This window comes from Bicyclus anynana, chromosome 7, assembly GCF_947172395.1.
Source record: "Bicyclus anynana chromosome 7, ilBicAnyn1.1, whole genome shotgun sequence".
In the NCBI taxonomy this organism is placed as follows: Eukaryota; Metazoa; Arthropoda; class Insecta; order Lepidoptera; family Nymphalidae; genus Bicyclus; species Bicyclus anynana.
In genome coordinates, this window is record NC_069089.1 from 13,146,071 (window position 1) to 13,169,134 (window position 23,064).

The following is a 23,064-nucleotide window of genomic DNA, read 5'->3' on the forward strand; positions in this document are numbered from 1 at the left end:
ATGTGGCTAAAGACTATTCAAATTATTTAAAGGAACAGTCTATCTAAAATATGTAAGTTTTTTTTGAAATCCTGGAAACAAGTGATTTTGAATAAAGATAACTTTATACTATAGAAAATATGTACATGGTTCATTAATAACAACCCATGTTCAACTCACTATTAAACATGAGCCTCCTCTCTGAATGAGAGGTTAGGCCATAGTCCACCACACTAGCCCAATGCTGATTGGCAGACATCACACACATAGAGGATTATATTCTGAGGTGAGCAGGTTTCCTCACGATGATTTTCCTTTCAACGTTTGAGGCACATTTAATTTCTTAAAATGCACATAACTGAAAAGTTGGACGTGCATGCAGACCGGATTCGAACCTACGCCCTCCGAATATACCATTAACTGACACCTGGCTCGAAAGATGTGCTCTTATATTTACGAGTCGGTAGAAGTACCTAAAATTCTATGGATGTGCTATTGTTTAGTTGTTTGGTAGCCAGGTCATGTTAATGCGCACAAGTTGTTTATTACCTACATATTGTGCTATTGTTTGGTTGTGTTTGGTAGCCAGGTCAAGTAAATACGCACAAGTTGTTTATCTTCAATCAATCAAATTATTGAATGTAGATTTCAGCAGCCTAACCCAAGGAACATATTTTGGCCTAACCCACCCAATTGTTTTGATTTCAACTTTTAACGTTATAATATCGTTTTAATTTAATTTTATGTTTATCATTATCTTTAAATATCAACACAAATTATATTTAAAAAATATTCTTTTATTATTTTAAGTAATTTTATATCGATCAATAATAATTTTACGTAAAAAGAAACGTTTTAAGCACCATTTTATGAAACAAATATTTCTATCTCACTCTTCCCTATAATATTGTTTCTTTATCTCACTCATTCAAAAAACATGGAGGTGCTCCCGTAGAAGACGTCGTTGAAGACGTTGAAGTGTTTGTCTTTGTTTACGTGTCGAAATAGTCGTTCGAAACTATTGAAAATAACGCAAAGTGTCTTACTGCGGTTTATGAAATTCATTCAAAAGTATAGTGGCTTAATATTTTTGATAAATACTCATTAGTGCGTACTGTTTGAAATGAATAACGGGGAAGTTGGAGGATCTAGAGGTAGAGGCCGTAGTTGGCAAAATCCCGATAGTAAACCTCGTGAGTTGCGCCGGCCTAAATCCGTGGCAGATGAAACAAAAGGTATCTTTTGCTAAATTCTTATCTAATTATACATTAAATTGTAATTGAAACCTCATTGGTTATGTTCCTCTTTTGCCAAAGCAAATGTTCAGGTGAAAGTTTTAGAATTCTCATCGGTGATGACGTCGGTCGTCGCGTGGTTTGACAGAAAGCAATTGGCAGCGAGGTACCGCTTTTCAATATTTCGATGTAACCAAAATCATTTCAATAGGATACAACCGAATATTAATGAATATGATTATTCTCTACCATTAATATCAGTAATAGAAACTGTCTTTGACAATACCGATGATAAATATTATCATAGCAGTTGAAAAAATAGGAATACTTAATATATTTTTAAGCTCAAAATTTCACTATACTAATTATATAATTTGTTGGCAGTTGCACCTCCTGTATCAACACTGTCTGCAGAAGCTAAAGAATGGTATCCCCCGAACTATGTACCACAGTCCCCAGTGAATTACAATGCTGAGCCTGTAAGAGCACCACGCTACTCCGTTCAGGATAGAATCCGACAGGCACAAGACCAAAACCCATATACTTTTGAAGACATGTCATATACACTCGAGGAGCCTGAAAATATGAATATGAGAGTTAGTAGTGTTTTGTAAATATGTATTTATTTTAAGTATGCATCTAAAAGACTGAGAATTTCTGAGTGGTTAGGGTGTAACTAGGTAACCTGTAATGGTCCTATTCATTAAATCTGTATAAAAAAAAAATTTGTTTAACCCTGAATAAAATCAAATTAAATAATACAAAAATGTGAAACTTATACATCACTAGATGTAAGACCATTACCTCATATTTATGTAGTAAAACCTTCTAAAATCAGGGCAATGACCTTGTACCAGCTGTTTGATAGGGTTGGAAAAATTTTACCTATAAATACCAAGGGTCAAGGAACTTGCGATATGCATATACCTACATAGTGTAAGTGTTTTAGGTACTAAATTTTCACAGTTAATACTTTAATAGTATGGTAAATTATTACATTTTTTCCTACAAATTATATTGAAATGCCCAAATGCACCTTTGTGGTCTGACAAGGTTTTTGGTGCACATGAATATTATTTTCTTTCTGATGCTTTGACATACTACAAAATATTGTGTTTATATGTATGTATTATTTAAAAATGAACAAAGGTAATTTTTGTACTTTTATTGTGTAAATTATTTTATTGCAATTTGTAACTTATATTTATTATCATTGCTTAGCAGTGTGTGCATGTATTGAGCTGCCAGGTAAAAATATTTTTCGAAATAAAATATTTGTGAAAACTTCATGTTAGTTATCACAGGCTTCACAAAAGATCATCTCTGTTTAAATGGACACAGTAATGCTGAGTGGATACATTTTTCACATCACATTAATTCTGCTATCTTTCCATCTTATTATATTGAATTAAATTTGAGACAGGTTAAAATCCCAAAATAAAACCTAAAATTACAGAGGTACTTTTTTTCAACTTTTGAAATATGCTCTGAACAATATTTTTGACTTATGACAAAATGTTTCACTTGTAAATTCACAAATCATTGCTAGTTTGTTTATGTTGTCAAGAATATAAGTCATGACTTATAATATATAACCATTTCCCATTAAATTAAGCAAAATCTTGGACTAGGTGTGGGTAAAAGTAGTCAAGCAGGCAGGCAGCAGTGATCAAATACAGGACCTCTGATTTAAGTCCTCTTAAAGTAATGAGTTATTTGTATGCATGATAATTTATAATAAAGCATCATTAAAATGATTTACTTTGTCTGGACAGGAGAACATAGCAAACCTGATTACATTTATGTGTGAGATAACATTTGATCCCGGCAAATTCGACACTCTGTGTGGCCCAATAGTTGATACTTTTGTTTCAACTTTGAGTGATGCCAGCTATACAAGACCTCTTGTGGAAGCCATTGTTAACCAAGTAAGTGGAAATTTCCATCAAGTAAAGTTTAGTATAGTTTATAAAAGGCAACTTTGCAGAATCCATTATTGTTATTTTGAATAGCCAAATACAGGGTCAGGTCAGGGGAGACCGAAGTAGTCCAATCGTGCTCAATAAGAGTTGTTGGGCTTATGGTAATAATGTAAATTAGATTAATAAGCTAATAACAATTAGACATAGTTAATATATTTTGAATAATATTTTATAAAACAACACATGGTTTAAAATAAAAATGTTATTAAATGACATGCATTGTCTACCCTCATTTTTAATTTGTTTGTTAGTAAACAAGACTCCTCTAGTATGGCTTTAGTATATGGCAGATTCTTGGTAATAATAAATGAGAGAGGCAAATAAAAATGTTGCCCTTCCCTTTTATGTAAACAGTCAGTTTTACAATACATCTGCAACTTATTCGTTGCTGCAAGCCCCCCTTGCCCTGTGCGGAAAATCGGGAATGTTACGAACAAAGTTCCCAAGCTGTAATATTACTTGGATTAATAAAGTTTATTCTAATAATCAATATTAATGCTTTTGCTTTTTCCCATAGTCCATTGCTGAGTCAAACTTCCGCTACAATGGTGCCCGACTTTGTTCAATATTCGACTCTGTTGCCTCACCTGAAGAATCAACTTTCCGAGCATGTCTACTTGAGCGCTGCTCTGCCGAAGAGAACAAGATTATAAGTGGCTTAGAGACCTCCGAGGAGAATATGCGTGGCTTTGCTATGTTCCTGGCTGAAATATATACTCAACTGGAAAACAGCCAGGTATGTCGTAAAGATCAAATGGAATTTTTTATTACTCATAACAGCTTAAAATCTGATAGGCAATTCAAATAAAATATTGCATATTGGAACATTGTCAATGATAATTTTATATTTTTACAATTTCAGGGTGGTAGAATAAGAAACTTAGGAGAAAGCCTCTGCAAAGTTCTACTGCATCTATTAGATACAGACAAAGAAACGAACATAAAGTCAGTTTGTCAATTGCTCAAGGTAAGTTTGCTCTAGGCAGCCCTTACAAATGAAAATTTTGCAGAATAAATTACGACTGGAAGACCCAACTTTACACAATTTTGTGCAAAGCAATTTCAATTCAAGCATTAGTTAATAATAATTAATTATTCATAATACAAGGCTGCCAAATTGCATTACATTGGTATATCGTTACAGTTGTCGGGTATAGCGCTGGACGCCGACTGCCCGGCGAGTATGCACGCAGCGTTCGAGCGCCTCAAGTACCGCGCGGAGATGCCCTGCGTGCACCGCGTCATCGCTCTGCGCGCCGCGCGCTGGGGCACCGCAGACCCCGAGCCCGACCCGCCCGCGCCGCAGCCCAACTCGCGCCGTCTGAACCGTGAGTACGCGTACACACAGCGCAGACCCCGAGCCCGACCCGCCCGTGCCGCAGCCCAACTCGCGCCGTCTGAACCGTGAGTACGCGTACACACAGCGCAGACCCCGAGCCCGACCCGCCCGTGCCGCAGCCCAACTCGCGCCGTCTGAACCGTGAGTACGCGTACACACAGCGCAGACCCCGAGCCCGACCCGCCCGTGCCGCAGCCCAACTCGCGCCGTCTGAACCGTGAGTACGCGTACACACAGCGCAGACCCCGATAGCGAAATAACCGGTTGCGCTGCTACAGGGCATCACTTACCCCGAGTCTGCGTAGACACTAATCTCGTCCTGTTGCAGCGAACGGCGAGGCGGAGGGCACGATGGGCGGCTACCTGGCGGACGGGCAGTCGCTTACGCTGGAGGAGCGCGACTTCCTGCAGAACAACCTGCCGTCCAAGCCCGCCGCGCTCGACATCGACATACTGTGAGTGCTTTGTATCTATTTTATCTATTTTATTTATAATAACTTTATTGCACAAAAAAGAAAATGACAAAAGAACACATAATTTTTTAGGCAAAAGGTGACCTTATCACTAATAGTGATCTCTTCCAGGCAACCTAAACATAAATAATGTAAATATCCTGTGAGATGGGATATTGCAATACAATAAATAATAAGTACTATTCACTAAATAATAATAACTAAAATAATAAATAAATAAAAACAGCAAAACATGAAATATACATAACAAACACCTACATCTACATACATACATACATACATACATATAATAAACACATATATATTACAATGATAGATAGTGTTTCCTTACATGATTTTTAAAAATAGTCAGGGATTTTGACCGTCTAATATGACCTAATCTTACCTAAAACGTTTTGCCTATTATCATATTATAATAATGCCTTTATTCAGATCAACTTAACCTATTAACATTATTTTAAAACAAAGATGAAACTTAAAAACTTATCCTAGTTTGCCACTTGCTTATTTTCTGTTGATCCATTTGCCAATCGGCAAAGGCTGTTTTCATTTTGATGAGCAGTGAGTGTGAAGTGATCACATCACTCGAGCTACTTCTCTAATATCTACACTACATTATAAAGAGGAATGATTTGTATTTTTGTATGTAATGAATAAACTCAAAAACTACTGAACCAATTTGAAAAATTCAGTCAAGCTTATTATCAGGTAGTAACATAAGTTATAATGTGGAAGGTACTGAAAATAAATTTTCTTTTGAGAGTTTCTTTTGCGTGCGCTGCGTAATCGGTTAAACTTACGCAAAAATTATGTATGACGGAATCTACATAATTTTTGTGTAAGTTACCTTTTAAAATTTCTAAAAAAAGTAAGCGACATCTTAAATTATGTATGTCTGAGAATCATTATTTGCAAGAATCTTTAATCGTCTTTAACTCACTATAATCCTTTTTGTAGTAATCAAATTTGTACTAAAATAATGCATTATTTGTGAAGGAAATATACATCATACTAGCAGATGCCCGCGACTTCGTCCGCGTGGAAAACAATGTAAACTTTCAACCCTTATTTCACCATTTTATAGGTTGTATTTTAAGAATTCTTTAATATCATTATTTCTCGTATTTTTTTTACGATTTATAAACAAATTACCCCTATTTCACCCCTTCTATTTTTAGTCAAAAATTACCCTATGTTTTGCTCTAAGGTCCCATTTACCATTATATAAAAATTCATCTTGATCGATTTAGCCGTTTAACCGTGAAAAGGTAACAGACAGACAGACAGACTTACTGTTGCATTTATAATATTAGTATAGATTAGTCCATACCCAAGCACAATATTCCTCACAAGTATTTAATTTTGAACGCAATAGCTCTTGAGTTCTTGACATCTTATTTAATGAATATATTATAGTAGGGGATCCCGGGATGCTAAATTTGTAGTTACTCGAGCATTATGGGGACAGATTGCATTTGGTAGATTAAATTATAGGAATAATAAATACTTATTTACTTTTTTCGCTTTTAGCGGTGGAAAAAAAACTACTGACTTTAAAAGCTATTTTTATTACTTGGCTTACTGAAATTGTCAGAAAATTTTAGCGATTCCTTATATATTTCCTTCAAAATAAGTAAAAAAATAATCGCGCTCGTAACTCGAGAACTAAACTATAAAGGTTTTATTTTGTAACTTTGAAACCCTCCCATTCCATTATGTTATGCTCAAATCGTCAGGTTTTCGAATGGGGTTGATGACTAGGTTTGAATATATTTGAATATATTATTCAAACCTAATATGTACATTCAGGGAGGAGCTGGAGAACGAGGCGTGGGACACGGGCATGGACGCGGAGATGCAGGCCGGCTACCTGGAGTTCCTCCGCATGTCCAACCAGATCAAGCGATAACCGTGCACGCGCACCAACCGCACCACACAGATCACAATGCGTCTACACTAGGACAATGGTGAACAAAACTATACAACAAAAAAAATAACAAAATTTTATAAAACGATAATAAAAAGATTCGTCTGTGAAGGCTTTGTAATAACTCTAGATTATATAATAATAATTAAATATATGATTATGACGTATTCTACAAAGAGAAAATTGTGGTAGAATCCGACACTGTAGCTCATCCGACGTATTCTCACCGACCGATGTGGAGTCTCAGTCGCCGCACAAACAAACACACACACAATAATGTTGTCATTAAAAGTAGGCAAAACATAATCTGTCAATATAATATGATCTATATTGACAATGTATAGCTTAATATTGTGCATGTGTGTAATAATATAAAATCTACTGCAAACATGCCCTATTGATTAACATAGACAGCACGAGTCCTACAATCGCTAATTACGTGCAGTGGCATACAATACTATTTCTATGACCATGATAAAAGAGTTTACAAAATTTGGTAAATAATATATAATTGGCGTTGAGCATAACCTCTTCGATTTTGTATTGACTTGGCCTAGATTTTTATGAATTTTTGTAGCGAATGACATGGAATTATTAAATTAAAAATTAAAAAAAAAATCATTGTAGCACAGTTTACCTGCATGATATAATGAATATTACTAAATGACATGTAGGAATGAATATCTTTGTTATATGATTTGAGGTTTTGTATTGAGTAGATTACGAAATGGTAGTAGAAAAAAGATGATTACAATCTTACAATAACAGCTATTCACAGAATTTTATTCAGTTTATCAAAATTATATGTTCTTTGAGGGTGAACGTTCACGTGTGTTGCTTACAAATTTTTATATATACTCAGAGGCACAATTATCCGCCCACTTTAATATACTCGCGTCATACTAAAGTGGGCGGATAATTGTGCCTCTGAGTATACATAAGTACTGACTAAGCACATCATACGTCGGATAAGGTAGAGTGTTGCCAATGTGTTTCTTCCATAAAAGTCCGTGCAGCACTAAAAAAAAACAACCTTATTATACATAAACATAATAATACAGTACCTTAACTTAAGCAATAATATTAAAAGCTAAGTAATGTAGGTTTTCAACCTGTATCCCGTTTCATTGCAATATTTTATTCTAAACGAAATAGGCGTATATTTAGATATTGAGAATTGAATATTTAAAAAAAAATATTGTCCGTTCATTCTTTGTAGCTCGAATAGAAAAACTTCCCAGTATGTATTTTTTTTTTTGTGTTTTGTATCTTTTTTTTATACATTGATTTATGCTCCATTTTTGACAATTCAATTATGTGTTATTAAAATTTATTTTAATTATTATACTACTTACTTATTTTTTATTATGAGCTATGAACAATGCAATTGTTAAAGGACCTTAATGTAAACAAATGAGCACTCAACATAGAACTTCCAATGAAAATCTAGCAATAACTTTATCATTAACTTTAATTACATATTTTATATCGATATTTAGCAATGGTGTCCTGTTGTAGAACTTAAAAATAAATCCCATTTTATATAGAAGTCATAGTGGTACAGTCAATGGTTGTTTTGTAATGCCCTAGAATTGGTGCTGTTATCGAAAAAAAATGCCCAAAATACAATCGGATATGCCTTGCTACATATTTTTGGTGAAGAATTTAATGAAAGTGATGTATTAAAAGTAAAAACTAGATTTATAAATTACTATATTGTAATATCATAGTTTTCTGTGATTTTGTCCAGTATGAATATAATAATAATTTCAAATGTTTTGAATTATAAATTTATTCATGAGTCATCAGTCGTTATTGCTTTAACATTGTCAAATTTTTGCCCAAGAAATAATAAATCAGTTTTGTATAAACAGGCTTATGTAGTAATTTTTTTTTAATTTTTAAATGCTATAAAACTAAATTGTCTGGCCATATTACTGCTATTTTAATTCGGGAAGTTCGTTTTGGTTTGAAAAATGCCGTAACACATTATAATGCTTAAAGCCACGTACGTAAAGTACCACGTAAAGTACATTACGCGACCGTCACAGTATGGAAATTGCCACTAAGCACTCAGTTCACAGTGCATTCCTTTTTTAAATGAAATCAAAGTAATAAAATGAAAGTGTAATGAAAAAGCATATTTAAACCCCGATTGCGTCTACATTATAAACGCGCCGTATACTGGACACATTTGAATATCGGAGTAAAGCTCGCTGCATATGTACTCGTAACGTGATCTATCTCGGACGCAACTTTGGACTATTGTCGTACCCACTTCTAATAGTCTTTCCCAACTAGTTGGAGGGGAATGGGAATATTAGTCATATTTAAAATATATGGCAAATATTCTTTATAAAAAAAACTGGGAAATGCTTTTTCACACAAAATGCACGAAAGTGTATACGTGGTGGGGGGATGGCGACGTGTAGGCCTAGCATGCGTCAACGGCTCAGACTAAATTACATAATGGCCTGCCTCGCTTGACGTTACTATTCTGTCAAAGTATATGATCAACGATCTAATGCGATTATAGAAACTGTCCCCATAGAATCGATGTTTCATAATTTCGTCGTTTTTTCGTCGGTTAAAGAACTTCGTAAAAATACCTTTTTGTGTAGTTGAATGGTGTAAAAAACGGTCAAAATCTTCTAGTATATTATAAGATGTATACCAAATCTAAGCTCGTTTTACTCAAAAAATTACAGACAATTTTGTTCGTGTATTCGGGTGAGAACTTGTAATTAGTCTGAGGTCAACGGCATATCTCGTGAAGAGAAAAATAAACATATTTTCGACCAATAATAACAGAGTTGTCAGTGGCCCAGTTCTTTTGTCCCACTGCAATGACAGGATAGTGATATTTTCGACTCGCTATTGGTACTTTCTCTTGTCTATCACGAACTATGTCTTGGAGTGTATCTTAGGCCGAGTGGTGTCACGTACCGTCGCCGCTCCGTCCACGTCCTAACCCCGTTCCATATGCAGCGACCCTAAGCCCCCCACTCGCACAAGAGTTTTTTTAACGGACGTTAAAAAAGGGCTCAAATACAACAAATGCATTCACAAGTATATGTTCACACGACAACGTTTTTAAAACACGATGCTATTTTTCGAGCAGTGTTGCATTTTCAATTTTGGGCGTTGGAAATAGACCTTCATTTAACTGCAAACTATATTTGAACTCTTTTTTTTAACGTCCGTTAAAAATAATTTGGTGCATATGAGGGCTAAGTCATTTTGTTCTTGTTTACATTATAGTCTTGTACCCTGTGTAATAAAAAAATTGAAATATTTAATGATCTCATTACCTCTCCATTTATTTTGTCTAATTCATGACAATAAATGAATTTTCGAAAATGTACTTTCATGATCGCGGCAATGCCTAATATCGATAAGCACGATTCCTAACATATCACACAATTTATGCTTAGGTAGCAGCACAAAGTATTTTTTTTTAAATACCCGCTAAAAGTCTCCAATTTGTAATGTTTACCCTTACAGGTAGAACATTCCGGTTAACGTTTTGTGACGTTGTGAACTCACTTTACTCTTGCATTTTATTATTTCTAGTATTTAATATAACTTTGCCATAAATTTATTGTTTAGTTGTGATTGTATTTTTAATAAATTTAGGTACTTTTTCACGTGATGGTCAAAACTCAAATTCCAAATCATTTATTCTTAAAAAGCAAAAACCTACTCTGATAAATTTCCTCTTGCCCCAAGAATAAATAGAAGTCATACAAACTATTACAAAAACAATTTTTAAATGTTTCACTGCCGTTTCGGCTTATCTTGCGGTATTTTTAAGACAAATTGTTACATTTTATCTGTTGTCCTCTTTACATATAAATGCTTGTATGATATGGTTGGAACAGCGTGTTTGTGCTCAAAGCGAAATAAGTCCTAATTGCTGTAAGTAGGTATATATAGAGAAACACTGTAAAGGTAGCATTTCGCAAAGAGACGAAGTATTATTGCTCCAATATAAAATGAATTTTGTGTGTAGCTAGATGAAATATGTTAGATCAATTTGTCGGAATGCAAAAATTAACGCGTTACCTGACTTCATTGGATATTTTATTTATTCAATTTATTCGCCCCTAGTCCAATTTGTGAGATATAAACGTGTTGTGACTTATATATTTGTGCTCGAAAATCGAAATATCGAATGCCTTTACAGCTGGCAAAAAAAGAGTAGAAATTAATAGAGGTGCACTATCGCCATTATGGCAACACGAATACAAGAAACGTAAACGTAACCATAACAACATACCGTGCAGACTACATTAGTATTTTAGTCGAGTACAAATGATTTTTGGGCGGTAAATCCAAAATTGTTTCTACTCGACTGAAATACTAAAGTAAGTCCGAACTAGGTCTCAAAGCCGACAGAATAATCACTTTTGACAGCATAGACACTATAGACAAGTCGAATAGTGTTGTAAGAGGGAAAAAAAAGATTCTACACTTTTTTTTGCCAAGCTGTACATCTACGTCCGCATTCGAGATTGCGGATGAATACGTAGATGCGGAACATCCGCATTGCGAATGCAGCTGCGTATATTAGTAACATAATAAGCAATTAGCAATAAAATTAATTAGTATAGTATTTTACCATTGAACTTCTACTGACGTGGATTCTGCGTTCGTATTCCAGTCTCGATAAATAACGGCGCCAAATGCCACCTTTATATTGAAACTTAATGGCGATTCTATTAAGCATTCTTTAAAGACATAATAATAAATTAATTTTTGATGATTTATGCAATGCGGGATTTATTTATTTGAAGCAATTAGGCGAATGTTTATAATATTCCATTGTATTTTTGTTGCAGTGATATTATGAATGTTATAAGAATAAATGGATATTTTAATAAAAGTCATTTAAATAAATTATAGTTTTATTTCAGTATGCCTTGCCTTGTTTACCTATATATAAATAAATGTTGGATTATAAATAAAAGTTTATAAAAATATATCAAAATCCTACCCCGTTTATTTTAATGCTTTTCTTATGAAATTAACATTAAAAGTAAATTGTATTAGTCTGGCAACACTTTATAAGGGTTAAGAATACCATTAGGATCCATTGACTTCTTGAGATCTTTCATAAGTTGTAACGCTGACTCGTCTTTGCTGTAATGTATGAATTGAGGTTTTCTAAAACCGACGCCATGCTCTGCGCTAATGGATCCTTTCAACTTCGCGACCTCTTCGAAGATATACGGCTCTAACATTGAGTACATGTTTTTTGTGTATTCTGGTACTATGACGTTTATGTGGATGTTGCCATCACCTGCGGAATAAAATTTAAATATGTTATAATAAAAATAAACCATCATAATTAACGTTAAATTAATTAATGTTAAAAACATAAAATTAACGTTTTGTAGAAACTAAACTGATTTATCCCGCCAAAACCCATTTAATGTTTGTTCCTCAAACGGCTGTATTCAATTAATCAAACATTCGATTATAATGAGGGTGTAAAATTTTCAAAATATGGAAGACCTACTTACCTTAGACAGGGAAGGTCTACCTATAAAATCAAATTCAAAGTTTATTTGTTTCTTACTAGGAGACTTAGTTTGCAAGAATTATTGAACCGACTCTACCATCGGTTAGAAGGCAGGTTCTGCTGAGAGCCGGAGGGAAACTCTAACAGTTGCTCTTTTAAAAAAATTAGAAATTTTTCACGCAACTATAATAGTTTCAACGTATTGCCTTGGTTATGTACTCTCCATACGTCGTTCCCGAAAATGAATCCGTCTTGTCTTGAAGGTCCTGGGTCGATCCCCGGCTGGGCCGATTGAGGTTTTCTTAATTGGTTCAGGTCTGGCTGGTGGGAGGCTTCGACCGTGGCTAACCGCCAAGCAATTTAGCATTCCGGTACGATGTCGTGATGAAAACGAAAGGAGTGTGGATTTCATCCTACTCCTAACAAGTTAACCCGCTTCCATCTATAGATTGCATTATCACTTACAGGTTAGATAGTAGTCAAGGGCTAACTTGTAGAGAATAAAAAATAATAAAAAAAAAACATTGGCATACATACCAACATGCCCATATCCGTACACTTTAGCTTGATGGTCTTTCAGTCTGTCACGCAACAGTTCCACCAAGTCATAGTAGTTGCGGAGCGGTATCGACACGTCGTACTTGAACGAGTAACCCTCGACCAGGCCGGCGCCGGCTATGCTTTCGCGGATGTTCCAAATTGTCTAAAGTAAAATGAAAAAAATTAAAAATATTTATTACTAGCGGACCCGGTCAAGCTTTGACTTATGTGCACTTCTTCCCTATCGCTACTCTACCCCTACCGTAGGGAGGGGCCCTACCTGTACCCCTTGACTCTTAAACATTTGTATGAGAAATAGAAAAAGGTTTTTTTGGTTTTCCCAGCAATTATTTTAATTTTTCTCACCTTTTAAACCTTCTCTATACCTCCACGAACATTTCAAGACCAAGATAAGATAAATCCGTTCAGCCGTTCTCGAGTTTTAGCGAGACTAACGAACAGCAATTCATCTTTATATATTTAGATTATAAAAAAAAAACCAATAATAATTATTTACGAACTAAACTAAACAGTCTTCAGAGAATTTAATAATTACAAATTACACAGAATAAAAACTTACAGTAGTTTTAAATATTTTAGTTTAGGTAGGTACATTTATTTATGTATTTATTTTTAAATAAAAGTTACAATATTATTACGCAAAACTCAAGTGTACCTATATTATTATATCTGAGGAGTGCTTTGACACCTACTCTAGATTAGCCTGTGTCGTAGGTGTCATCACCTCCCAGAGACCATCCAGGAGGAACATGTTTTTACATTATAATACAAATTTAGAGTGTCAAAGTATAATTTTAATTAGTAATGTAATACGAGAGAATCACACCACATCAATCTCATCAAGGTTACCCAAGATGACTTAGACCAAGAGCGTAATGGCCAGACATACCTTATCTTATGAAGGCCAAAAGTTTGTCAGCCTATGCCATAGATAAGTAGGTGGCCAATTATGAAGTTGGCGACTGTGGTGACTTTGAAAGGTAGCCGATTCCAATGGTCCAGACTTTCAACTGGTGATGAAGGCAACATTTTGTAGGAGGGTACCTAAACCGCTTCCTAACGTAACGCGTTACGGCGCCACTCCGTCTGTCCCTTTCTCTCACGCATACGGCAGCAGGTTTAAGTTATCACTTCTGTCTTTCCGACTTTCCAGTTTTCTACCCGACTGCAAGAAGGGTTATTTATAATTTTCCTTGGCATAATATGAAAAATCATCCCCAGACGTCAGTCATTTAGCTTTGTGGCAACCCTTCGCAAGTGATCCTTGATGTTCAGTTTTATAAATCTTTGACAATGTTTTTCGAAGGATTCAATAAGCTCCTTTTTTCCATTGGCTACCGTATGACATCAACCCATATTCGGCTCACTGCTGAGCTCGAGTCTCCTCTCAGAATGAGAGGGGTTAGGCCAATAGTCCACCACGCTGGCCCAATGCGGATTGGCAGACTTCACACACGCAGAGAATTATGATAATTCTCTGATATGCAGGTTTCCTCACGATGTTTTCCTTCACTGATTGAGACATGTGATATTTAATTTCTTAAAATGCACACAACTGAAAAGTTGGAGGTGCATGCCCCGAACCGGATTCGAACCCACACCCTCCGGAATCGGAGGCAGAGGTCATATCTTGGGCTATCACGGCTTACTGGGCTATACCGTACTTACCTAAAGTAAGAGCATGAGCTGACTTTCAAACTTTATCAGTAACCTATGTCGTAATATAAATTCATTGGACAAATAATATAACTTCCTACGTAACGTGTTTTTATCTCGGACGGTAATAGGACTAAGGCAATGGAACTATACCTTCATCTTGGCTGGTTCGGAAGTGACAGTGCCGTCCACTATAACTCCGGACTCCATTCCTTCGGACAAGAAGCGTGACAGTTTCTCGCTATCGTGTGTTTCGTCGCTGCCGTGCGTCTCCACAAGCACGTAGAAAGGGTAGTCTGATATTGGGTTCCTGTTACAAGAAAATCCTACCAATATTATAAACGCGAAAGTTTGTATGGATGTTTGTTACTCTTTATCGCCGCTACAACTGAAGCGATTTCGCTGAAATTTGGAATGGAAATAGTTATTACTCTGGATTAACACATAGACTTTTCATCCCGGAAAATTCATGGTTCTCGCGGGAGTTGTGAAAAACTGAATTCCACGCGTACGAAGTCGCTTGTTAATTCCATAAATATAATCGCAAAAGTTTGAATGGATATATGGTTATGTCGATGTTTGTTGCTCTTTCATGCCGAAACCACTGAAACGTTTTGGCTGAAGTTTGGTTTCGAGATATCTCATAACCATATATTCCTTCAATCCCTATGGGGCATCCGTATTTTCTATAGGAAGGCAAGAAGGTTATGTCTTGACTTCAACCGACTAAAACCCCACGATCCTGTCTCGTCGCATGATGACTGCCACTGTTTCGTAAGCTACCGCAACAAATAGATCATACCCCGGATTAACACATGCTACTTTTTATCTCGGAAAAATCCATGGTTCCCGCGGAGTTTGAGATTAATTAAATTTCACTTAAACGAAGTCTCGGGCGCCCTGAAGTAATTAATATGTAAATGGCTGAGCGCAGTAGATAGTGAGCTTACCTTTTGCAGCCAAGGCCAATAATGTTTGACTGTAACGATCGCTGCCTATCAGAAGTTACTTACACTTACGACTTTCTTCGACTTCGAATTTTTTGGTCCGTAATCAAACCGCTAGTTCTATAACCTTATGAGGCTCTTACGTAGGTAGCCAATCACCAGTGGCGTGCATTAGCATTTCAAAAAGGCTAGGCACTATAGATAGGTAGACATACGCTAGGTACGTATCTAGAGATTATCATCATAATCATCATTATCAACCCATAATCGTCTCACCGCTGAACTCGAGTCTCCTCTCAGAATGAAAGGAGTTAGGCCAATAGTCCACCACGCTGCGGATTGGCAGATTTCACACACGCAAAAAATTAAGAAGATTCTCAGGTATGCAGGTTACCTCACGATGTTTTTCCTTTACCGTTTGAGACACGTAATATTTAATTTCTTATAATGAACAACTGAAAAGTTAGAGGTGCATGCCCCGGACCGGATTCGAACCCACACGGAAACCTTCGGAATTGGAGGCAGAGGTCATGTCCACTGGGCTATCACGGCTCTACAGATTATAAAGGTTTGTAATAAGATCTTATAGAGTACGTATGCACTGTAGTGCATATTTGGGTCCAAGAAGACCATTGCTATTTTTATGATAGGTATGAAGTATTAAACTAGCTGTTATGCGTGACATCATACTTACGAAAGCTTCAGGTTTTTAACAGTAGAACTAACGGACCCGTTGTCTGCCATTTCGAAGGCCGACAGAATTTCACCCAAAGATGTTTTTGCTCTTTTATACAGATTGAGGATATTTTCAAAATTTTCAACCCCTGAAAATAAATAACTCTATGATATCCTTTCATGTTTCTTTCTTGAAAAATATAACAGACCAAATTGTTCAACTGCATTGTAACTGCCTTTTTAGTCCAGTGGTTAACGTCTGTAAAGACTAGCAGACGCTAACTCTTTCCTGGTAACTCAGTTAGCTACCAGAAACAAGAGTTTTCAGAAATAAAAAAGTTGATCGTCTCATCGAGATGAAGCTACTCACGAAAAATTAGCTTGTTAGTAATCAGGTGTACAAAATGTTCTAGGGATCCCTGACTATTGTGTAACTTAACCTTTAATCGGTTACCATGTGTCGCAAAACTTACCAAAGAATCCGAGAGACACAGCTTTTGGTAACGCAGGACAGTGGATGGCAACTTTGGTAACTACCCCCAAAGTTCCTTCAGACCCTATGAACAGGTGCTTCAAGTGATATCCGGTGTTATCCTTCTTTAAAGTTCGCAGACAATCTAGGACTGTCCCGTCTGCTTTTACCTGCAAAAATATCAGTTTTAGTTAGCAATTTCTTGTAGAGACAATTCTTTTTTAAAATACACATGTGAAAGTAAATACACAGCTGAAAATCAGCGCTGCGCATTGCTTTCCAGCGATGAACGGCTAATGCTGAGCTGTAAACCCTTTCTGTTTGGTGTCACAGACAGTCATGTAATATCTAAGATAGGATGTAGGTACTGTTTGTGACACTAAAAAGTGAATAAACTTATTTTCTTTCTTTTTTCTTTAAAGTTTAAATTAGTATCAAACGAAGTCGGTAGGCCGTTACTGAGATCTAGAATTTCTTAGTTCCTACTAGAACCTAGAACCTACAGTAAATTGAGTGAAGGCAATGAAAAGACGAAGCTCCTAAATCCGTAGCGTCGTAAGTTATGGAATAACTTACGACATTTCGTACCCTGAGTCCCTGAGAGCCATCGAGCTTATCGCAGGATTGTTCGTATTGCGATTCTGGACGTCCTCGACCATTTCATTCACACTTTTCGTACCACTTACTGAGGTAGGTAACATTGTTTATGTCCTTAAATCATCACCATCATCATCTCCTGTACCTTATCCCACTTAGGTGGGGTTGGCAAAATATGTCAATCTCCTCCATTCCCCTGTTTATGTCCTTAAATAAGATGGACAGATATCATGATGGTTGATCTATGAGACAGGTATACCCACAGCTTCAAGTCCTAGCACGGAGCCGTGCAGGTTCCCGTAGCGAAGCAGGCGGAGTCCCCCTGCGTTGGTGCTGACGTTGCCGCCGATGTGGCACGAGCCCTTAGCGCCCAGGTCCAGCGGCATGATGAGGTTGCGCTCGCGCACGTAGTCGTCCAGATTCTCTAACACACATCCTGACTCGCATACGAGGGCACCTGACAAACACAACTTTTAATTTTTTTTTATTTTTAATTTGGTATAGGTAACACGAGTAGGTGCTGTATTTATTTCTTATAGAAGATGTACTTTAAAGGTTGGTCCAGTTAATATTTCAAGGTTGCGGGTTTTGTAGTTTAGAAATTCCATGCGGACGAAGTTACGAGCCTGGGTATCATTCTCTAATGGTCATCTTGTTCTACAGTGTTCTCCCATACTTACTCTACTCTTTGTGTTATTCTCTATGATGCAAATTCTAACCCGGCCGGCATACTGCAGCTCCTCACGCTGCCGCCTTGCTGCCCTGACTGGCCACATATTGCTCTACTCGCGAAAATACTCTCGCGAATATTTGTGAAATATTTAACGAATATTTACGGCAGGACGAGAAACGTGGCCGCATAGTAAACCGACATCGCAAATATTTCCGAAAATTTTCGCTGCTCATTTTTCTCATTACTTCTTTTGGTACTCGTACATTGTGCTACATGTAGATGTTTCGTAGAGTAAAAAAAATGACGAGTGGTTAAATAAGTAGGTACAAGTATGCCTACCAGATATTTCATCCAAGCTAATGATCTTGTTCATCAAGTTAAAGTTGAGCACGATTTCGTCGAACACTGGCACCGATCCTCCGACCAAGCCAGTGTTGCCTCCTTGTGGACACACGGCTAGCCGCTTGCCGTTACAATACGACAGGATTTTAGATACCTCCTCGGTTGTCTTCGGTTTTAGTACAACTTTGGATTGTCCTGAATAAAATAGATAATCGCATTAGGTATTTTTTACGATTTTATGACTAATCCCCATCCAAGTATTTTATAATTTGGCCCGGCTGAACATATAGTCAAATTAATTCGTTATCAACCCATATTCGGCTCACTGCTGAGCTCGAGTCTCCTCTCAGAATGAGAGGGGTTAGGCCAAAAGTCCACCACGCTCGCCCAATGCAGATTGGTAGAGACGCAGAGAATTAAAAAAAAATCTCTGGTATGCAGGTTTCCTCACGATGTTTTCCATCACCAAATTCATTAAAAACACAAATTGTAGACTAAATTACTAATTAGATTTTTAATACTGACCTCTGCAATTTTTAATCCAGTCGATATTGAACGGAAGGACATCACTTTCATCAGTCACCACGCGGTCTTCGCCCAAGATCGATTTAAAATAGTCAATGTCCCTTGGTTGTAAGACGCCAAAACTCTTTCTCTTAACGCCATACTTTTCCTGTAAACAATTTCATAAGCCAATTGGGTCCCCAGGTGCTGGAATGGCGGCCCCGTGCCAGAGTAAAGATACTGTGCCTGTACTGAAAGGCACAGTGTTGTTTTGACTTCCCAACTGGGATGGACTGATAACATCAAATGGGTAACTGGGAGCCGCTGGATGCATGCGCCGTGATGCTGGAAGTTCATGCAAGAGACCTTTGTCCAGCAGTAGACGTCCACCCGCTGATAATGATAATGATGACTACTGGACTCCCACTACGTTATTCACGTGATATTGTGTTTTCAAAAATCCCGCGGGAACCAATAATATTTTCAAGATATATAAATGTGTGTGGTTGTTAAGTTCATCATCAACAACCCATGTTCGCCTCACTGTTGAGCACGAGTCTCTTCTAAGAGTGAGAGTTTTCTTAGAAAATTCTCAGGTATGCAGGTTTCCTCACGATGTTTTTCCTTCACCGTTTAAGACACGTGATATTTAATTTAATAATAGGCACATAACTGAAAAGTTGGAGGTGCATGCCCTGGACCGGATTCAAACCTACGCCCTTCGAATCGAAGGCAGACGGTTATTATTTACAGACGGTTGTTATGTTATGAACATTAAAATATCATGAAAACTCGTTCAATAGTTCTTGCGTGTTGAAGTATGTAGGTAATACATCGATAACAAACTTTCCCGTGTATGTACATATTCTATAGTTCCTATAAGTAGGTAGGTATTATGTATATTAGTGTAATAGAATTGCTAAGCAATTATTGTGATAAATAAATAGGTTGGTAATTCTGAATATACAACTTGACTTGCATAATAATATTATGTTATTACTGATAAAATGAGTAGATAGGGCTCGCGGTTTCACCAACATAGTTACCATTTCCGTGAGAATACGACTACGAGGATAAAATAAAGCCTATGTTACTCCTTTTAGGAGGAAAAACAAAAGGCCTATGTCCTGCAGTGGACGTCCATCGGCTGATATGATGATGATGATGATGATGTTACTCCTTACACCCTGATAATGTAAATCTGACCATTCGTTTTGAGTTTATTCGTTACAAACAATTACAAAAATACAAATTTTTTCTCGTTATAATACTTATACTTAAAATTTTACTTATAGTTAAAATTAGGCAATAAAATAAAGCGCCATTATAAAGAAAAGAGTTGAATAAAGTACCTAAATAAAATGATTAATACGTGTGGAAAAGCTGTCAAACGTTAAGGTGTCTAGGTCTCTGCAAGGAGGGTTATTCGCGCATATCTTCTGTCTTTCTGTTTGTCCGGGCCTTAGACAATTATTAATGGTCTAAGGTCCGGGCTAATCTCTTGGCTAGCTGAACCGATTTTAACTGATATAATTTAAGAGGTTATCATAGATTTTTATATACAAGGGGCTAAAAAGACTCATTATATACGAGGTATTTTTAGGACACGAGCCGTAAGGTGAGGGCTGCTAAATAGAAACCGAGTTTTTAATGGTTTTAGCCCTGCGTGTTACACAATACTTTTCACTACGATTGCGAGAAAATAAAATAATTCAGTACAGTATTCGACGTTACAATTCTATTTGCAGACACAGCTCGCAATTCAATAAAAATCAAAAGAAAAAAAACTATGCATTCCATAGACAAGAACACTGTATTTCGTTCCAATTTCAAATTTTTATCAAACAATCAGAGCCTTACTTAATATCGTAGTCTCGAGTATGATGATTCTTTTTACGAATAAAACCTCCTTTGTTTCATAGAGGTCATTATTGGCGTTCAAGTGGTTAGAGTGACGAATATCTTAGCATTCCATGGATTATTGGGTGCGGGTGGCGGGTCCATCGCGTGGTAGAGAGAAGAACTCCGAGCAGAGTCCTGAACTTGTGACTACAGGATGTAGAGTTAAGGAATTCCTTGACGATCTCAGACCAATTATAGAAGGACCTGTATCGCACTCATAGTCATGAACAAAATTGTCTGTCATTTTCTGAGGAAAACGAGCTTAGATTTGGTATATATCTTATACTAAACTAGAAGTTTTTGCCCGTTTTTTACACAATTCAATTACACAAAAAGGTATTTTTACGGAGCTTTTTAACCGGCGAACACGATTACAACTATTTAACATCGATACTATAGAAAAGCCGTGATAGCCCAGTGGATATGACCTCTGCCTCCGATTCCGGAGGGTGTGGGTTCGAATCCGGTCCGGGGCATGCACCTCCAACTTTTCAGTTGTGTGCATTTTAAGAAATTAAATATCACGTGTCTCAATCGGTGAAGGAAAACACCGTGAGGAAACCTGCATACCAGAGAATTGCCTTAATTCTCTGCGTGTGTGAAGTCTGCCAATCCGCATTGGGCCAGCGTGGTGGACTATCGGCCTAACCCCTCTCATTCTGAGAGGAGACTCGAGCTCAGCAGTGAGCCGAATATGGGTTGATGACGTAACGTAACTATAGAGACAGTTTTTATAATCGCATTAGATCGTTGATCATATACTTTGACAGAAAAGTAACGTCTAGCGAGGCAGGTCCTATACAATAATTGGTCTGAGTTGACGATCGATCATGAAACTATTTACAAATTACGTAAACCTTTTTCGTTTTATGGCAGACTAGTAGTACCTATGTTCTCGTAACAGACAAAAATTAAAAAAAAAAATACTTTGGCCCGTAGAGTTTTTTTTTACTCTGACTAGAGGCTGAAATGCTTGTTCAGGCCCACTGTGGAGTGGTAATAAGTGGTAACAGTGGCTGTGATTTTGAGCAAGAGTAGTATCTCGAAAATAAACATAGTGCTCGCGGGATTTGTGAAAAACGGATACGAAGTCGCGGGCATCCGCTAGTTTTAAACTATAAATAGGTACAATAAATAAGTACAGTACGAGCACTTAGTGTTACACTAGTGCCAAAACATTTGCGGTAAAATATACAGTTACCCTCATTACTTACAATCTTACTAATGAATTAATATCCTTGGTACATTTACGAGTAGTTAAAGGGTTTTATCGAATGAATAAAAATAAGAAGTCATAAGGTAGATAGTTGTTGTTCTCGTCTACTACTCTTTTCATACAAATACCTAATTAAGCGACATTTTTCTAAAAAATGCAAGACAAAACATAACACAACGATATTTTTCATATGAAAGGAATGAAAAGAACTTACCGTTTTAGCAAATGACTAAACCTTTTTCAATGTAGCTCTCATACCTATACAGGTAGGGTAAGATAGTCACAACTCACAAGACAATTTAGGTGGCTCTAGCACGAATACAGATAAATTTAAATATGTTAATGGCGAACAAACGACTATTATTTTTATTTATTTTATTGCAATAAAAAATACTTACGGATGAAAATTGAGGGAGCACGGTGCTCGCAAATTTTACTTGTGTTTTAACATTTTGTTTATTTAAATTAAAAATAAATAGTGATAACGGCCTTATCATTGTAAGAAAGACTGGTGTTTACGGCGTTTACATGAACACAAAGTCACAAACTAATGATTAGCAGCTGATGTTTACAATTTACAATTGACGCGTCGAGTGCGTTACGTAATCGGAGATATAGATAGCGAAGCGCGGACCGCGGCGCGGCTAATAATGTCGTAAAAAATAATGAAATGCACTAGGTTTACACAAAGTTCTATTTAAAACAAGAATTCTTGCTACCTATTCAACGCTTCTTTACTAAATTTCTTGCAATGTATTTATGTATTCTTATTCTGTACAGTGGAGATTTTTATGAGGATGGAAAGGATCTACCCACATCTTCTCTACTTAATATTTTTTAATGCGGAATATTATAAAGGATATTATGTTCGTCTTTTGCCGAAGAAACAGTGCCTATACGTTTTATGTTATATATCGTTTTACTATTTAATATATTTTTAATAAGCGATCATGGTAATATAAAGGAAACTCTCAAAAATACATTCCAAACAAAAAAAAGTTTATTGAATGGACTATTCATATCTATGATAATAAATCATTGTTAAAATCACATTTAATTT

At 36.5% G+C, this 23,064-nt stretch overlaps 2 protein-coding genes across 2 annotated transcripts; one reads left to right on the forward strand and one right to left on the reverse strand.

Annotated features, from left to right (window-relative positions):
* Nucleotides 1-901: 901 nt before the first annotated feature.
* On the forward strand, nucleotides 902-11,834 carry LOC112055189 (polyadenylate-binding protein-interacting protein 1). The gene is made up of 8 exons (XM_024095203.2): nucleotides 902-1,214; nucleotides 1,599-1,810; nucleotides 2,990-3,142; nucleotides 3,714-3,932; nucleotides 4,059-4,163; nucleotides 4,341-4,524; nucleotides 4,864-4,990; nucleotides 6,818-11,834. Exons 1-8 carry the CDS (start codon nucleotides 1,103-1,105, stop codon nucleotides 6,915-6,917), a joined length of 1,212 nt encoding a protein of 403 aa, XP_023950971.1. The 5' UTR covers nucleotides 902-1,102; the 3' UTR covers nucleotides 6,918-11,834.
* Nucleotides 11,825-22,808, reverse strand: LOC112055179 (D-2-hydroxyglutarate dehydrogenase, mitochondrial). The gene is made up of 9 exons (XM_024095194.2): nucleotides 22,403-22,808; nucleotides 18,908-19,055; nucleotides 18,380-18,577; nucleotides 17,631-17,824; nucleotides 16,772-16,940; nucleotides 16,318-16,447; nucleotides 14,830-14,986; nucleotides 12,997-13,162; nucleotides 11,825-12,237 (listed from the first exon to the last, which is right to left on the reverse strand). The coding sequence occupies exons 1-9, from the start codon at nucleotides 22,499-22,501 to the stop codon at nucleotides 11,984-11,986; spliced, it is 1,515 nt and encodes a 504-aa protein (XP_023950962.1). The 5' UTR covers nucleotides 22,502-22,808; the 3' UTR covers nucleotides 11,825-11,983.
* Nucleotides 22,809-23,064: the final 256 nt, after the last annotated feature.

Excerpts from the sequence above, each read along its gene's own strand:
- LOC112055189 (XM_024095203.2), top strand. The coding sequence starts at position 1,103 with ATGAATAACGGGGAAGTTGGAGGATCTAGAGGTAGAGGCCGTAGTTGG. Across the intron at positions 1,215-1,598 it reads CGTGGCAGATGAAACAAAAG|TTGCACCTCCTGTATCAACA; the intron begins GTATCTTTTGCT and ends ATTTGTTGGCAG. Across the intron at positions 3,143-3,713 it reads TGGAAGCCATTGTTAACCAA|TCCATTGCTGAGTCAAACTT; the intron begins GTAAGTGGAAAT and ends TTTTTCCCATAG.
- LOC112055179 (XM_024095194.2), bottom strand. The coding sequence starts at position 22,501 with ATGATAAGGCCGTTATCACTATTTATTTTTAATTTAAATAAACAAAAT. Across the intron at positions 18,578-18,907 it reads CTGGATTAAAAATTGCAGAG|GACAATCCAAAGTTGTACTA; the intron begins GTCAGTATTAAA and ends TATTTTATTCAG. Across the intron at positions 17,825-18,379 it reads TAGCTTGGATGAAATATCTG|GTGCCCTCGTATGCGAGTCA; the intron begins GTAGGCATACTT and ends TGTGTTTGTCAG.